Source organism: Malaclemys terrapin, chromosome 18 (genome assembly GCF_027887155.1).
Source record: "Malaclemys terrapin pileata isolate rMalTer1 chromosome 18, rMalTer1.hap1, whole genome shotgun sequence".
Taxonomy (NCBI): domain Eukaryota; kingdom Metazoa; phylum Chordata; order Testudines; family Emydidae; genus Malaclemys; species Malaclemys terrapin.
Genome location: NC_071522.1, coordinates 4,835,368 through 4,853,850, shown reverse-complemented (window position 1 = coordinate 4,853,850; position 18,483 = coordinate 4,835,368). Strand labels below are relative to the sequence as shown.

At 44.9% G+C, this 18,483-nt stretch overlaps 1 protein-coding gene across 1 annotated transcript in view; it reads left to right on the top strand.

Moving 5' to 3' along the window:
* The first annotated feature begins 5,435 nt into the window (after positions 1-5,435).
* The window catches only part of TEX14 (testis expressed 14, intercellular bridge forming factor), a 37,274-nt gene continuing 24,226 nt past the window's right edge, over positions 5,436-18,483 (top strand). Inside the window, exons 1-4 of the mRNA XM_054008640.1 lie at positions 5,436-5,507; positions 7,034-7,147; positions 7,618-7,741; positions 17,036-17,214. Of these exons, the coding sequence (XP_053864615.1) occupies positions 5,494-5,507; positions 7,034-7,147; positions 7,618-7,741; positions 17,036-17,214 (431 nt within the window). The 5' untranslated portion in view covers positions 5,436-5,493. The remainder of the gene's footprint in view (positions 5,508-7,033; positions 7,148-7,617; positions 7,742-17,035; positions 17,215-18,483) is intronic.

Here is an 18,483-nt window from a genome sequence, read left to right as displayed (position 1 = left end):
AAAAGTATTTAGGCTTTGCTCTGCTCAGTGGTGCATGGCCTCAAGCCTGTTCTATACTTAAAAGTTAGGTCAACATAGATCTGATGCTCAGAGATGTGAAAAATAGTGCCATAGCTATACTGATCTAACATGCGGTGTAGATGTGGCTAGGTTGACAGAAGAACCAAGCTACTGCCTGTCAGAGAGGTGGATTAACTACAGCAACAGAAAAACACCTTCCATCCTTGTAGGAAGCATCTACGCTATGGCACTGCAGCAGTGCAGACATGGTCAAAGTGATTTAGATCTTGCAATGCTGAGCAGAGCAAAGCCTAGATACATATATCAGAGGGGTAGCCATGTTAGTCTGGATCTGTAAACAGCAACGAAGAGTCCTGTGGCACCTTATAGACTAACAGATGTATTGGAGCATAAGCTTTCGTGGGTGAATACCCACTTCGTCAGACGTCTGACGAAGTGGGTATTCACCCGTGAAAGCTTATGCTCCAATACATCTGTTAGTCTAGAACAGGAGTCGGGTTCTTTTGTGAAGCCCGCCAAGCTCCCTGTGCGCCCTCCCCCCCCGCGCGCCCCCTGCCCCTCTGTCTACCCCGTGGCGCTGTGATCCCTGCGCCGCTCCCTGAAGCGGCTGGAACTATGGCCCTGCAGGGCGGGGGGGCGGGAGTAGAGGACTCCGTGCTCTCACTTCTAGGCACCGCCTCCCGCAGCCCCCATTGGCAGGGAACGGGGAACCGTGGCCAATGGGAGCTTTGGGGAAGGTTCCTGGAGGAGCAGCAAGAGCAGCACATGGCGCCGTTTCCCCCTGCCCCCGGGACTCCGTCTGCTTCCTGGAGCGGAGCGGGGCCAGGGGCCAGGGTAGGTAGGCAGGGAGCCTGCCCTGGCCACGGTGCGTGGCGCTGCCACACCTGAGCTGCTCTAGATAAGCGGCGCCGGGCCGGAGCCCGCACCCCGCACCCCTCCTGCACCCCAACCCCCTGTCCGGAGCCCCCTGCCACATCCCACACACCCCTCCTGGACCCCAACCTCCTGCCACACCCTGCACCCCAACCCCCTGCTGCACCCCTCAACCCTCCTGCACCTGACACCCCAACTCCCTGCCCTGAGCCCCCGCCGCACCCTGTACATTTCCTGCACTCCCTGCCCTGAGCCCCCTGCCGTACCCTGCACACCTCCTGCACCTCAACTCCCTGCCCTGAGCCCCCTGCTGTACCCTGCACCCCTCCTGCACCCCCTGGGGGCAGGGAGGGGGCAGAGTTGGGGTGAGGACTTCAGGGAAGGGGTTGGAATGGGGGCAGGGAAGAGGCTGGGCAGGGGCGGGGCCTCATGGAAGGAGTGGAGTGGGGGCGGGGCCAGGGCCAGCAAGGGGTGGGTGTCAGTGATGTGGCCCTTGGGCCAATGCACTAGTCCTCATGCGGCCCTCATGGTCATTTGAGTTTGAGACCCCTGGTCTATAAGGTGCCACAGGACTCTTTGTTGCTAGATACATATACAAATTTGGACCCTGGTACCTTCCAGCTTAGACAAATAAAGTGTTTTAGAAAACAGGCAAAGAGCTCCATCTATGAAACTCTTTGGGGAAGGTTGTGAATTCTGAGCTTGAATATGTTAACATTAAGGGCATGTCTACACTACAGACTCTGCAGTGGCACAGCTGCAGGTATGCCCTTATAGTCCCATAGTGCAGATGCTTCCTACATCTACAGAAGTTTTTTTTCTGTCAATGTAGGTAATCCACCTCCCTGAGCAGGGTTAGGTATGCTTAACTACAGAACTCTGGGGTGACATAGCTAGTTCAGTCTTATATTAAGTGTAGTCCAGGGCTCTGTATTTCCATCTAGGTGTTAATGTGAATGCATGATTGAAGTGAATGGCAGAAGGGAATACTGTTCACAACTTTTTCTAATGCAATTGTTTGTCCCTCCGGAGACAGTTTTTTTACTAGGCTGGATCAACAGGATAGCAGTGCACTGGTTGTAGTGAGATTATTTTTTGCAAGGAAAGTCACTACATTAGTCCAAGCAATAACCACACTTTACAGATAAACAGTGCTCTGTCTTCAGCCAAACAATAGGGCAAGCAAAGGTGTGAACTCCATTTCTTTCTCTCATTCACTTGAGTCAGGAATTAATTTTTAAAATCTAATTGGAAGCTTTTAAATACTAAAATTATTAATCATAGCTTCAGAAGCACCTCCCCAGTGAGAGTGAAAAGGTAAAGCTTGGTTTCTGCAGAAGAGAGGCAAAGTGCAGAAAAGCGTATTGAGAAAGAGAGTTTTTCATGCCTGCAGTTTTCTAGTCCCTCTGGTGACAATAAAAGGCCATACAGTCCTCACTCCATACATGGAATCCCATTTGGTAAGATCAGGATAGATTCTTTTCCTCTTGCATATAATGCAGTTGTAAGTATTCTCTTTTTCAAGAGGTATCTGTAGTTTACCATAGTGAAGGTAGTTTGAAATGTTTCTGTTCTAATATTCCTCAGCCGCTGTTATGATGGGAGCACCCCAGTACATGCTGCAGCATTCTCAGGAAATCAGTGGATTCTCAGTAAATTGTTGGATGCAGGAGGTGATCTGCGAGTACATGATAAAAATGGAAGAAATCCACAGTGCTGGGCTATGTCAGCTGGAAAGGATAGTAGTGCTCAGGTACACATATATGTGAACTTCACAACTTTATCTTGGAAATATGGTCTGGGAACAAAAACTCCATACCCAGGAAACAGATGTTTTTTAAGATAATGTTAAGTGATTTGCCTTATGTGACTTTCTGGCTCAGATTATATTCTGAGGTCCTGATCATATAAACTCAAAATTATTTCAGTGGGACTCTACCTGAGGGCAGAGGTCTGCCTGTACTTACAAGCTTGCAGAATCAGAGCCATAATGTATAAATGTGCAGTGATGAGAACTACAGCGATATGTCCTGATCCTGCAATCCCCTCATACTCGTGAGTAGTTCCGTTGGAGCTGTTTGCAGGACCAAGGCCTAGAACTATAAACATTCTGGTATAAATATTGCTTACTTAATACTGAAGCAAAATGTTACAAGAAAGCTGTTGATTTAAAATTATCCCATGGCTTGGTACGAGATAATTTGATGTCTTTCAGTATGCATATTTGAGACCTAGTCAGAATAATTCAAGATAGATTATTCCTTTATTATTAATTGTGCTGGAATTCAGTAGTTTTATCATTTTCACCTTCAGAATTGTCAGTTATTGACATTACCTCTGTCACCTGGAGGGCTTGAGGTTTGCTTTTATTTACATATTCACACCATTAATTTTTCTTTAAATGTACATGTTCACAATGGATACAGCTTCTTTTTGAATGTGCTGAATTTTGGTTGATATCTGCCTAACAATTTTAGACCATTTATGGACAGTAAAGACTCTCTCTAATAAAAAAATTAATATCTCAAATATTTGTGCTGGTGCCAAATATTGCCACCAAGAAGTAAGTGACAATTTTTCTTCATGATCCTGCTCTATTAAGTTAAAATAAGAACATTTATAACCTAGTAGTTCTTGAATACTTAATGTTTTTCAGATGTTAGAATTTATACGGCGTTGTGCATCACACATGCAGGCTGCAATTCAGAATTTCCCCTCTGATTTACTTAGGAAGGTTGGTTCATCAAAAGTACTGGTCTGCAACCCATCTAGATTTAGTGGCATTACTCAAGGGTAAGAACTTCACTTCTTAGTGATTCAGGGATGTTTCATCCCATACTTAAGTATCCTGAAACTTATCATGTGTTTTACTTTTTGTTGTCTGTCTCTTTCTTCTTGACAATAGCTATTTTAAAACCAAAGCTGCTTGTTTAGACATTCTAATGTGTTTGGATGGGTCACCTTTATATGTGGTCATTAGTACTAAATTTTTCTTGCTATGGTAGAGCCAAACAGTAGGTGGTAACTTACAAATTCTTCTTTATTTAAAAGGAAATGTTTCTCTGAATAAACCAGATACAATTCTGTATTGTATTAATGTTAAGATATCTGGTACTGTGTACCATAAAATAAATCTCATTTCTTTATCTGTAAGTCACTGCCAGTCTTTAGAGGATGTGTCTCTAACTGTTTTATGCTTTTTATTCATAAGTTTGATGTGTCTAGTGGGAAATATCTTTCTGTTAAGAAAAATACTTTAGTGAAAAGATTTGAAGTGAATTCAAGATGTCTGCATATTTGCATTGCTATGCACTAAGTGACTTTAAACAAAATCATATACAAGATAATAGTTGCACATTAAAATCAAGTTGGTAAAATATGCCTACTTTTTTTTTTTAAATAACCATGCTTCATGTTTCAGCAGGCTATGGGGTTACCATTGCTGTGCTTGCGAGACTTCTTTTCAGCTCTAGTGGGGGTTGAGGGTGGTGTCAGCCAAGAAAGTGAGAGTAGTAGCAGCCTCACTATTTCTGACCCAGGCCAAATATCAAGTGAAGTATTTGAAAGACAGCTGCTGCAGGACTTGTGTATTCTTTCTTTCCCATCTCCTTTGGGAGATGGAATGTAACCTTTTTCAAAATCTTGGCCTTCACTATTAATCTACATGTAGCTATGCTTGTATGTTTTGACATTAGAAATGCCGACAGTCCTCTGACTAGACTTCTAAAAGGTGGAGCAAATTCATCAAGAAACATCTACAGTTTTGGCTTTGGGAAGGTAAGACACTAGAGACAGTGGGCTCCAAACTGTGTAAGATCTTTTTGTTTGTTGAAGACAATTGGAATCACATTGTTTTTATTTAAATCCAAAGATGGTCCCATATGTGTTGTTTTCAGACACTGTTAGATATTTCTTACCACTCACTAAATGGTGAGAAATAAATGGGGAGTGACCTAAATAACTATGGAAATCCTGGCCTATAGTCATTAGTGAGTCCTGACTGAGGGATTTATTTTGAAACAAACAAAAGATACTTCTGAAGAAGTGAGGTTCTTACCCACGAAAGCTTATGCTCCCATATGCACCTGTTAGTCTTAAAGGTGCCACAGGACCCTCTGTTGCTTTTTTCAAGAAGTAGGTGGAAGGATCCCACTTGGGTGACTCTGAGGTGGCTGCTTCTGCTGTATTCAGTTAAGATTCAGTAGAAGGGTTCTTTTTTTTATAGCCTTTAGTCACTGAAAGCCTTTTGGAGTGATCCCAATTTTTATGGTTTTTGGTTAATGTTTACTTGTGGTCAGTTGTCGTTTGCATGTAAACGTAGCACTAAGGCAACATTTTTCATCTTCACAACATTTTTGACAAACACTACCTGATTCTTACAACACCCTAAGATCACATAGCTGGTCTGCAGTAGAGCTGGGCATAGAACCCAGGAATTGTTGAATATTTCTCCTTGTTATACAGTGTATGGTTTTGTCTCAGTTTTATCTAACAGGGAATAGGCAGCTAGGGTACCTGGCATCTCTCCCTATCATTTGGGATAAAGAAGTAGTTCAGGCAGATGATGAGCCAACATTCTCTTTCCACACTGGACCGTACATGATCATGACAAAGTGAGTGGACTCTTCAGCAGTTTTCAGGTGTTTTTTAATATGCATCATCATCAGCAAACTACTGGACCAGATGGCTTGTCTGGATTTTTTCCTTGTGTTTATAGGGTATGTCGACACAGCCGACGGTAAGAGAGAGCTCTCCCAGTGCTGTAAAAAACCCACCTCCGCGAGGGGAATAGCTACCAGAGCTGGGAACACAGCTCCCAGCGCTGTAGTACTAATGTTTTCACCCCTCAGCTCATAGATCTACACTGCCACTTTACAGCGCTGAAACTTGCATCGCTCAGGTTTTTTTTTTCACACCTCTAAGCGAGGAAAGTTTTAGTGCTGTAAGTGGCAGTGTAGACAAGCCGTAAGTCTGGGCTCTGACTCAGGTTTGAGCCCAAGCTCCCCTTCTTTCCACACACAAATAGAGTCTGCTTGTCAGTAAGCACTCAGGACCCAGGTCCTACGATCCTGCTAAGCGTGTGGGTCAGAGCCTGAAGTCTTGCTGTAACTTAGGTCCAAGCCATGTCATTTTGACACAGGTCAAACCACAGACCTGAGTCAGAAGGTCTGCATAGTGCAGTATGGACATGTTAGCATGACTTGTGAGACCTGAGTCCAGCAATTGTAAACACAGGTTTAAAATGCAGCTTGGACACTCAAGCGCATGTTTGGAAACACCAGGTTCATAAGCCTGAGTTCCACAGACTTGGGTATACAATTCAGTGTAGACATACCCATAAACGCCCAGTAATCATAGAAGTTGGAGATGGAAAAGTCCTAAGTTCACCCAGTCCATCTCCCTACCAGTGGAGGTTTGTCCTATGTTATACATTGACTAATGTGTTGTCTTGCCTCCTTTTAATATTCATTGACCATTATCGTGGCCCCATCCCCATTCATGGTTAAACCAGCCTACACATATTTAGGTCTATTAATGTTTTAATAATAATAAATGTTCTGGCTAGTATTGGCCTCTGGGTGGGGCTCATAGACTGTATTTAGGTAGGATGAGTTCAAGCTCCAGGGCATACCTGGATGTGCCTCAATTGCTCAGACCCAGAGTGAGCTGACTATAGATCTCCAAATACAAACCCTCTTTGCCTTTTCTGCTGCTGCAGCAAGTAATTCTGCCAGAAAAGGAGCATTCAGTGGGTCAGCTGGGTTGCTGACCCATTCCTTCCCAGCAGATCTAGCCTGTCTCACAGTGGGTTAATATTGCCTCCGTGAGGAATGTTTCATAGTGTTGTGGCTTTTTGCCTAGGACTGTGGGGATATGGTTTGTCAAGCTGCACTCCTCTTTCTCTCCCCAAAACATGTCTCTTTCTCACTGCAGCTAGTCTTTGGCAAGCTGAGAGTTTATTGCTTGTCTAGGAAGCTGTGAGCCTATTGCCAGGGTTATCAAAGCACTGGCATGTTACTAACAGCAGGAGACAGATTTGTAATCCTGGGAAACTTTGCTGTTGTTTGTAAGAGATGCTGTAACCAAAGAACCTATTGAACACATAGAGTGACTAGAGTCTCCTCTTCTCCTCCTGTAGTTTAATGTGGGGCAGCAGCAGAGTCACAGTGAAGGAGCTCAGCCTTAAACCACATCAGAACTGTAGTAAGCTACGTTTAGCTGATCTTCTAATAGCAGAACAGGAATATAGCAGGTAAGAGCGAATGCAAAATGCCTACAATATGTCAGGTCTTTGGGCATCCCTGGGGCCTGCAAGAAAGTAGAGGTCACCTCAGCCTAGCTAATGACTGGCTCAGAAAATAATGAATCAGGGTTACTCCTTCCTCTGGAAATAGGATTTACAGTTCTACTGTTCTTTCCCCTCTTGAGCTTTTCTGAAATGAGCAGTGGGAGGTGTAATGTGGAGTAGGCAGGATCTCCCCCAACCGATACAAGTACTTTCCTGTGCAGATCCTGGAAAGCATAATTGCAGGTTCTTATGGTGTCAACAATAAAAAAAATCAGTGCCTCTCTATGAACAGTTTTCCTACCAGCCTATTTTGCTTATTCTAATAGTAAGTTAAAAACATTTTGTGTGAAAAGATCCAAGAGGCCAGACATTTATTTCTCTTTTAATATAATGTCTTATTTGTGTGATAATATTGGGATTTTTCTCCTTTGCAGTAAACTTCGTCATCCTCATTTGCTGCAATTGATGGCAGTTTGTCTGTCCAATGATCTGGAAAAAACCCGTTTGGTGTATGAGAGAGTTAACTTTGGTTCACTATATAGCATCCTTCATGAAAGGGTAAATGGAACGATTGTTTTTTATTTATTTTTAAAATAAAAATTACCCATAATTAGAGATTTTACTGGATACCAGCATCCCCTGTGTTCTGTGCTAAGTTCATCTCATTGAGAGAAGCATCTTTACTTAGAAACAAAATGTGAGAAATCCTAACTCCCTTTATGTACAGTACTTAGGGGCTTGTCTCATCACAGAGCAGTAGCCACTCCCTCTAACAGGCTGGCAGTGTTTGCCTGCTACACCCCATTCTGCAACTATTGTGTCAGCTGGAGAAAGTTAATAAAGGGGTGGTTCTCTTAGCTCTTAGTTGTGGATAAAAGGTTTAGGCTATGTTAGCTTCTTGGTAATTTCTTTAATAAGCCAGGTAGGGTGACCAGATCACAGGGGACACGGGGGATGGGGGTGGGGCGGAGCAAAAAAATATGGCGGCGGAGAAAAAAAAGCAGTTTTGCAGGGGCGGCGGGCATTAGCAGGCCCCAGCCACGTTGCCGGATCGTACATAGTGTCCCGGCCACGCGCGCTGCCCATCCCAGGGCAAAAGGTGGCCCCAATGCAGAGGGGGCCGGGGATAAAGAGGGCATCGGGGGGACCAAGAGGAGGCGCTGGGAAGCACAGGAGTCCGGGTGGGCGAGGGCGTATGGCTCCAGTGAGGCCCCGGGCAGGGCACAGGCTGGATGGGCGCAAGGAGGCAGAACTCCATAGCGGGACCGGGCAGGGACAAAGCTGTCTCTCCCCTGGAAGCAGCTGCAGGAGCCTCCGAGCCCGGGGCTGGGCGCGGCACGGGCATGCAGGGGGCCGGGGCTGGCACAGCTGAGCTGCAGTGGCAGCCGGTCTCCCGAGCAGCTCTCTGGGGCTCTGGGCTGGGCAGTGGGCGGGAGCCGGGGCTTTTTCTGGCCCCGCGGAGCCTCCCGCCCCCCCGGTCCCCCCTGGGCACATGCGGTGCATCCTGCTGCTGTCGGGGAGACCCCGCCTCTCCTGCTCAGCTGCGCTCCAGCGGCTCCTTCCCGGCGGGTCGAGCCGCTGGAGCGCAGACAAGCGGGAGAGGCGCGGGGCTCCCCGACAACAGCAGGGAAGTTTATGGGTTCCGGGGACCCCGGCCGGCTCCTAGCCCCTGTCTGCTGGCCGCCCCGCCTGGGACAAGTCTCACCCCCACAGCCCCTCTCCGCCCCCGGGCTGCACCGCCCACCCGGGCCAAAGCCAGCCCCGGCTGCTGCCTGCACGCAGCCCAGGCCATGCCCAGCTAGCCCCCGGCAGCAGTGGCAACTTTTCCTTCCCTCCCGCGCTCCTGGTAGATGCCTGACCCTCCTCCACACATCCCTCCTCCAAACCTCCTCCCTCCATCCCCCTTTCCTCCTCCCTCCATCCCCCTCACATCCCACGCAGCACCACACGCTGGTGTCTGGCGGCCTCCCTCCAGCGCTTGTGCAGCCGCCATACAGCTGATCAGCGGCGCACAAGCTTGGGAGGGAGGGGAATGCAGGCTGCGTGTTTGGGGAAGAGGCGCGGCCAGGGTGGGGATTTGAGGAAGGATCCAATGGGGGAAGGAGGGGACGGAGTCGGGGCCGGGGGGGGGGGGCGTGAGCGCCGGAGTGGAGGGCAAATGTGCTTTTTTGTCCAGTGTCCAGTCCGAACATCGGTCGGGACGCAGAACACAGAAACAAATATCAGGACAGTCCTGATAAAATCGGGACGTCTGGTCACCCTAAAGCCAAGCTCCAGGAAGGGTTGAGTTTTTGACTCAACACAGTGGGTGGACTGTTTGAGAGCAGGCTAGGATAGGCACCTGTTCCCACTCCCCATAACAGGGAGTATATTCTGTTTTTTGAGAAATGAAATGATGGGTATGAATCCATTTCAGTTTCCTGAACATTCACAGTGACTTGTCCCCCATTGCAGAGACCAGTGAAATGTCAGGATTGGCTGTTACTGTAGGAGTTCAAGGATTAGTAGTTTGGTATTAAGCTTGTATGACCCTGTAACAGCAGTAAAGCCATTATCCTTGTGTTTTGCTCACCATTTACCATATTCCCACGTTGTGGTAATTGACTTGGAGACTGAATTATTGCCTCAAAAAACAGAGGGGCATGGTTTTGCTTGACTTTCAATAGAAGCATGACAAGGCCTATATTATTGTTCAAAATAAGGATGTTGGATATGTGCGTGTGTGTTGGGAGAGTGCTTGTTTTCTGTATTTGGAAACATCAATAACAGTTTACCTGGAATCACAGAATCCTGCTGTGACGGGTTGGATCACAGAAACCCTTTGGGGGCTGCCAACTGATGTGCCAAGACTACTTCTGCTCCTGCTTTCCCTGCCCTCCCAGCTTGGGACTTCAGTGCCCTGCCTGGTTTGAGCCAGACCCGCTCGCCTGCTGCAAACCCAGACCCAGGTCTGAACCATGTCTCCTAACAGCTGTAGGCTTAAACTGAAAGCAGCTTAAGAAGTGTTCCTGTCTTTAACACTCAGATGCTCAACTCCCAATGGGGTCCACACCCCAAATAAATCCGTTTTACTCTGTATAAAACGTATACAGGGTAAACTCATAAATTGTTTGCCCTTTATAACGCCCATAGAGAGGTATGCACAGCTGTTTGCCCCGCCAGGTATTAATACATACTCCAGGTTAATTAGTAAGTAAAAAGTGATTTTATTAAATACAGAAAGTAGGATTTAAGTGGTTCCAAGTAACAGCAGACAGAACAAAGTGAATTACCAAGTAAAATAAAATAAAACATGCAAGTCTATGCCTAATACAGATAAAAACATCACCCTCAGAGGAGTTCCAGTAAGCTTCCTTTTACAGACTAGTCTCCTTCTAGTCTGGGTCCAGCAATCACTCACACCCCCTGTAGTCACTGTCCTTTGCTCTAGTTTCTTTCAGGTATCCTTGGGGGCTATCTCTTGAGCCAGCTGAAGATCAAAATGGAGGGGTCTCCCAGGGGTTTAAATAGACTTTCTCTTGTGGGTGGAGAACCCCTCCTCTCTCCTATGCAAAGTCCAGCTCCAAGATGGAGTTTTGGAGTCACATGGGCAAGTCACATGTCCATGCATGACTCAGTTTTTACAGGCAGCAGCCATTGTTTACATGCTACCCTGAACGTCCTCAGGTAGACTTCTTATGTGGATTGGAGCCTTGCAAGATTCATTGTCCTTTAAGTGTTTCTTGATTGGGCACTTAATTTGCACATTCCTTTCTCAAGACGCTGACCAAATGCTTTACTAAGGCTACTTAGAAATCAAGCAAGTACACAGCCAATATTCATAACTTTGAATACAACAATGACACATGCATACAAATAGGATGAATAGATTCAGTAGATCATAACCTTTACAGATATATGTTACATGGCATATGTAGCATAAAATATATTCCAGTTATGTCATATATATATACATTCATAAACATATTTCCATAAATCCTGCCACTTCTGGCTGGTTGCCTACCGGGAGAATTCTGAAATCAATCCAGACTGGGAAGTAACCATGACAAATCTGCTTAATAAAGTTTCAGGGGTTCTAGTATCATACCTAACAATATTGGTCCTTGCCTAAGACCGTTCACTGGATTACCTTTTTGTCTCTTGGTTTGCACATACCCAGTATAATTCACTAAGTCTAAGTCCTTTCAGATGTGATTTGAGAAGTTGCAGTTGTAATTGTCATTCCTTTTAGGTCACAGAGATGGGAAAATCAGTTCTTCTTCGAATGCTTGTTCATGTCAATTCCAATCAGGTGTGCATGGGCCGCGTGCACAACAGCTGCAAGATTTTTCCCTTAGCAGTATCCGTAGGGTCGGCCTTGGTGCCCTCTGGAGTCGCGCCTTCATGGCGCCAATATAGAGCCCTGCTGACCTGACCCCCACTCAGTTCCTTCTTACCGCCAGTGACGGCTAGCTGGAACTCCCTACCACTCTTGCCTTGGCGAGCGCGTGCTTCACAGTATCTCTATCCTCGTGTATGTAGTTAGCACAGTAGTTATAGTTAGTGAAGATTTTCTTATAAGTTGCCTTCGGGGTGGTCTTTCCCCCAGTGTTTTTCACCGGCACCGGGTATACCTCAGTACCAGGGCTTTAAACTGTGCTTGGACTGTGGCAGGTTTATGTCAAGAAGTGACCCGGTCGCACCTTAAGTGTCTGGGCGAGGGGCATCTCAGAGACGGCTGTAAGGGCTTTTGTCCCTGGACGAAAATTATCTGAGTAACTTTTTTGGTGAGGCAAAAGAGTATGGGATTTTGGTGTAGTGTACACTAACCATAATTCTAGGGGTTTTTTTGTTTTGTTTTTTACCATCTTGTCTGTTTTAGGTCTTTTAAACTTTCACTTGTTAAATTTCACTGGTGCCATCTGCTGGAGATTTTAGTTAAATACACCTATTTTCTTTTTCACTTAATTGTAGCCATTATCTTGCATTTAGTTCAGGGGTCGGCAACCTACAGCACGCATGCCAAACACGGCATGCGAGCCGATTTTTGAGTGGCACGCTGCCTGCCCGGTGAGAGGAGGAGGAGGAGGGGCGGAGGGACCGGAAAGCGCCACGCTGGGGGAAGAAGCGGGGGAGGAGGGAAGCTTGGCTGCCCCCCCCCCCACTCAGCCCCCCCACCCACCGCTCTCCCCTGTGGGGGCAGGAGGCAGAAGCTTGGTCCTGCGGCAGCCAAGCTTCCCCCTTCCCCCGCTTCTTCCCACAGCTTGGTGCGTTTCGGCCCCTCCTCTTCCCCCTCCCTCTCCCTGCCGGCGATGGCCCTGGGGAGCGGGAGGGGGAGCGGAGCAGAGCCGAGCGGTAGCGTGCTTGCTGCTCCGTAGAGCAGGCAGAGAGAGGTAGGGACGGGCCTTGGGGAAGGGGGTGGAACAGGGCATATCCCTCCCAGCCCCCTGCCATGAGCCGCTCAGGGCAGGGGGCTGGTAGCACCCCCACAAACCGAGCACCCCAGCCTTCTGCCCTGCACCCCCACCCCCACCAGCCCTCTGCCCTGACCTCGAGTCGCCCCCAACACCCAGCCTTCTGCCCTGCACCCCCACCCCCCTAAGCCCTCTGCCCTGACCTCCCCCCAACACCCAGGCTTCAGCCCTGCACCTCCACCCCCCCCAGCCCTCTGCCCTGACCTCCCCCACACCCAGCCTTCTTCCCTGCACCACCACACCCCCCCAATCCTCTGCCCTGAACCCCCCACACACCCAACCTTATGCCCTGCACCTCCACACACACCCCAGCCGTCTGCCCTGAACCCCCCCCCCCACACCCAGCCTTCTGCCCTGAACCCCCACACTCCCGGCCTTCTGCCCTGAACCCCCCACATCCCCACTGCCCTCTGCCCTGACCTCTGAACCCCCCCCACCCACACACACCCTCTGCCCTGACCTCTGAACTACCCCCAGGTCTGGGGTCCCGACTGCCGGTCCTTTGCCAGCCGGCGTCCCGGCGACAGGCCCTGCTCAGCCCGCTGCAGGCCTAGGTGAACAGAACCACAGGCTGGAAGCGGGCTGAGCAGGCTGGCGGCGTAAGATCAGCATTTTAATTTAATTTTAAATTAAGCTTCTTAAACATTTTGAAAACCTTGTTTACTTTACATACAGCAATAGTTTACTTATATAATATAGACTTAGAGAGAGACACCTTCTAAAAACCGTTAACATGTATTACTGGCACGCGAAACCTTAAATTAAAGTGAATAAATGAAGACTTGGCACACCACTTCTGAAAGGTTGCCTACCCTTGATTTAGTTGATCCTTTCCGCAGTCCCATTCCATGGAAATTATTATAATTTGCAAATGTAACTGAGTCAAATTTTGCTCTAGAACTCAGGTACTCAATTAATAGTGACTTCACTGAGAGCTTCACAGCTTTTATACCTGGAAAAACATTAGAACAAATTATTAAACAATCAGTTTATAAGCACTTAGAGGATAATAGGATTAGTAATTGGCTGGTGATTGTAATAGCCAGCATGGATTTATCAAGAACAAATCATGCCAAACCAACCTAACTTCCTTCTTTGACAGGGTTACTGGCCTAATGGATGGTGTATGTGTGTAGTGGGGTGGGGAACAGTAGATGTTGTATATCTTGAGTATTTTTTAAAGACTTTTGACACAGTCCTATGTGACATTCTCAGAAGCAAAATAGGGAAATGTGGTCTTGATGAAATTATTATAAGGTGGGTGTATAACTATACTCAAAGAAAGACTTTACTCAAGAATAATTATCAATGGTTCACTGTCAAACTGGGGCCTCTCAGAGGTCAGTCCTGAGTCCTGTACTATTCAATATTTTCATTAATGACTTAGATAATGTAGTGGAGAGTATGCTTATACAATTTGCAGATGAAATCAAGCTGGGTGAAGTTGCTACCACTTTGGAGGACAGGATTAGAATTCAAAATCTCTGTGACAAATTGGAGAATTGGTCTGAAGTCAACAAGATGAAATTCAATAAAGACAAGTGTAAAGTATTGCACATAGGAAGGAAAAATCAAATGCACAACTACAAAATGGGAAATAACTGGCTAGGCGGTAGTACTGCTGAAAAGGATCTGAGGGTTATAGTGAATCACAAATTGAATGAGAGTCCAAAATGCAATGCATTTGCAATAAAGGCTAATATAATTTTGGGGTATATTATCAGGAGTGTCATATGTAAGACACAGGAAGTAAGTTTTCTCATTCTACTCAGCACTGGTGAGGCCTCCACTGGAGTACTGTGTCCAGTTCTTTAAGTAAGATGGGGACAAATTGGAGAGAGTCCCGAGGAGAGCAACAAAAATGATAAAAGGTTTAGAAAACCTGACCTATGAGGAAAGGTTAAAATAACTGGAGACTGGAGGGGTATATGATACGTTTTCAAATACGTTAATGGCTTATAATAAGGACTGTGATCAGTTGTTCTCCATGTCCACTGAAGGTAGGCTTGGGGTGCAGTCCAGACCAGTGGGGGGGCTGAGTCATTGCCTGCCCCGTAACTATGGGTGCCTCAAGTAATTTGCTACTGTAACTCCCTGCCTGGGATATTCATAATCAGCAACAAGCATGCAGGCCATACCCTGAGTGTCTATATAAAACTGCAGCTGTGACCTCAGGAGTCTGCCAGCAACACACCCCAGACCTAAGGGATTGCTCTGTGTAAGCTCGAAAACTTGTCTCTCTCACCAACGGTAAGTTGGTTCTATAAAAGATATTACATCTCGCACTTTGTCTCTCTAATATCCTGCAAACAACATGGTGACAACAACACTTCATAGCAACATATCTGCCACACTCCCTGGTCTCTATCAGCCTTGGTTACTACTTGAAGGATGACTCCAACATACTCCCAGTCCTGAATTTTCCTAAAACCATGTGCTCTGTTTGTTCCTCTAAAGACACAAAAATGTATAACAGCTGATTAACTTATCTGGGTAAGTATACCCTTCCATTTAAATACAGCACTGAGTTGCTTTATAATAAAAATAAAACAAAGTTATTAACAACAGGACATATGTTAAGTGATGCCAAGCAAAAGTTAGAAAGGGTTACAAACAAATAGAAGTGAAACCATACATCTAAAAGTCTAAAACTTAATCTAGCCAGGAACAGGTTTGTTCAAGATGTTTTTTTCTCACCTATATTCAGTTCCCAGAGACTTCAACACCCCCTTGATTAAAGGACTCTTCTTTCTCAGCTGCAAGAGCTCTGTTCCCTTGTGTCTGTTTAGTGAGGGATGCCAAAGATGGCTTCTGTCTTTGCTTCTGTCTTCCAAAGTTCCGTGCCTTTGTTTCAAGAGGCAGGATGTCTCCATGCTGTTATTCCTTTCTTGTGGACTTCCTAACCCCCTGCTGATTTTAGTGTAAATGGTCCTTCCATTGTTTTTGGTCACACCTTGCTTAATTTAATTGGAGACTGGTAGATAGTTCATTGCCATCTCTCATGTCTGGAAGAGAACCTGATTGGGCACAGACTTTAAAACAGATCATCATCAAGTATCCATATTTCCTCATCGTATTGAGGCATACGTTTCACAATGATATTAATTACCAATATGTCATTAGCTTTCTGAAAAGGCCTCACTTTTATAATACAGTAATATTATATACTATCAGTTGATTCAATTGCTTATCACTTGAGGTTCAGACCCCCTTTCATTATAGACCAGTAAACCTTTGAAATGGATTCTTCTTTTTCAAGGTGAGAGGAAGATGACATGGAGTCTGATGGTGAAGAAAGCTCCATGCTCTTGCTTCCCCCATTGGTGTTTGCTGACATGCAAATTGTTCTGTTTCCTGCCATCTCCTTCCTCTGCTGTCTTGATGGTCTTGTTTACTGCTTATATGTAAATTGAGGTAAACACACATGATTTTCTTTAGGATGGACCTGGTTCACAATTCTCCCTGATATGCCTGGTTTAAACACACTTTAATCATAATTCTAGCATATATCCATAACTCTTTATACACACTGAATACATATATCACACAAGAACATTAATGATCAATGAGTTATTAGATTTCACCTCGCAAGTTATATTTTGTACAAAGATTATTTCAGTAGTGTGTAGTGTGTGAATGAAGGGGTGATTAGTGTCACAGTAGGATAAAAAATAATGGGTTTAATCTGCAGCAGGGAAGATTTAGGTTAGATATTAGGAAAAACTTTCTAACTATAAAGATAGTTAAACTTTAGAATAGGCTTCCAGATAAGATTTTGGAATTCCCATGATTGGAAAATTTTAAATATAGGTTGGACAAATGTCTGTCAAGGATGGACTAGGTTTACTTGTCCTGCCTCAGCTTAGGGGGCTGGACTAGCTGACCTCTCGAGGTCCCTCCCAACCCTACATTTCTGTGATTCTATATGTATCAAAGGGCAGATTAGAGCGGAGTTACAACACTGAGTAATAGGTTTTATCAACTGTTTTGCATTCTGTTATTGGTGCTAATTGTTTTCCCTCTCCCTTTCCCATGACTGATTGCTTACCCATTTTTCTTTAACAAAAGGGGGAAACATGCAAAATATTATCACTGAGGTAGAGAAATAAAAGACAAAGTTGAGAAATTCCAAAATCTGTTTCTATTACAATGTTAATTTTGGCATGTTGCACATATGTATTATTTTCTGTTCTTTTTAATGTATTACTGTTTGGTTTTACATAGATCATATACTATTCTTCATGAGCAATGGGATTGAGTTAACTTTACAGTCAAAACCTTCACTTTTTGATTTCTCCACCTTTGATGTTAAGTTAACAATAGCTTTTGCATTATGTTGCTCTTCAGTTATCAGCAATGTGAATGCTTGACTCTTCTGTTGTGTTTTTTTTCCCCCCAGCGTTCAGAATTCCCAGTATTGCACATGGAGACAATTGTGCATCTGCTGCTTCAGGTTAATGATGCTTTGAGGTTTTTGCACTCACGTGGATTTATCCACCGTTCACTCACTTCTTATGCTGTACAAATTGTTTCTGCTGGTGAGGCAAAGTTAACCAACTTAGAGTACATGATAGAAAGGTAAAGAATTATCGCATTGTTACTTGGAAAGGTGGGTGGGTGAGGCCAAATTGAGGACTGAATTCTGTTGTCAGGGTGATCCTGCAGCTCTCCTGATTACTTGTGGATCACCGTGCATGAGCAATGCCACAGAGATCCATCCTAATCTTTCTTTGACAGCGTTGCAGATTTGACTGTAGGGAGAGGGATTTTCACATCTCCATGGCTCAGATACATGGTCAGTTCTCATTCAGTGTCATACATTTCAGGTGATCTCAGTTTTTATGGCTTCCCTATAAATAACTGAAAATAGAGGTTAACAGTAGAAGAAAGGTCTCTGTTCCACTCTAGTGTAAAGGCACTGCAATAGAGACATAGAACAGAACATGGAACCTGCATCTAGTGACCATACAGAGACACAAATCCTATTGGAGACTTTAATTCTGTTCCTCTAGTGTAAATAGTTTGTGTATTCGGATTATAATGAACCTCTGCTTATGAAATCTGATCCTACAAGAGCCTGGGGCCCCCACAACTTCCACTGAAATTAGGGATACTCAGCACCTTGCATATATATACATTCATGGTGCGGTTTCTCTCTGAATAACATTATTTCAGTATGGGATCCATCCGTCTCCCATTAATGTTAATAGAAGGACTGTCATTGGCTAAATGGGAATTGAACCAAACCCAGAAAGAGGGTTCTAATATATATATGCATGTGCTTACACACACACCTCAAGTTATCTTTGAAAAAGAATCATATTTCAACTTCTGTAGAAATAATTATTGCCATATATTAGCAGACCCCTCTGTTGGTGAAAATGAGGTATAGCAGCCTCTTGCCAAGCTTTATCACTTTCCTGTTCTGTCTTATACACGTTTATTTCCCGTGTGAAGGGATATTGTTAATTTGAACTTTTAAAAAAATATTATTTTTTAAAATGGTTTTAGGCACTAAATAGTATGTCTTTAGTTTTTTTAAAGTTCCATTTTAAAATTTAAAAAGTGCAGATGGGTTTTTTCACTTCCCGGGTGGTGATTATAGGTGTTTGCTGAGAAAAGGAGAAACTGGATGATAAGACTTTAAAGGAAAAGAGTGAAATTGAGTATAAGCCAAAAAAATTGCCAAGTATGCAAAGGAAATTAACTGAAAGAAATAGAGAAATTTCCTCTCCACTCCTGTTAACTTCTTTCAGTTATAAATAAGTCTTAGGTCTTACTTGTGTTCATGATAGGTACAATATTTTGACAGAAATGAGGTTTGAGTCAATTGTTTCTCTTGAATAT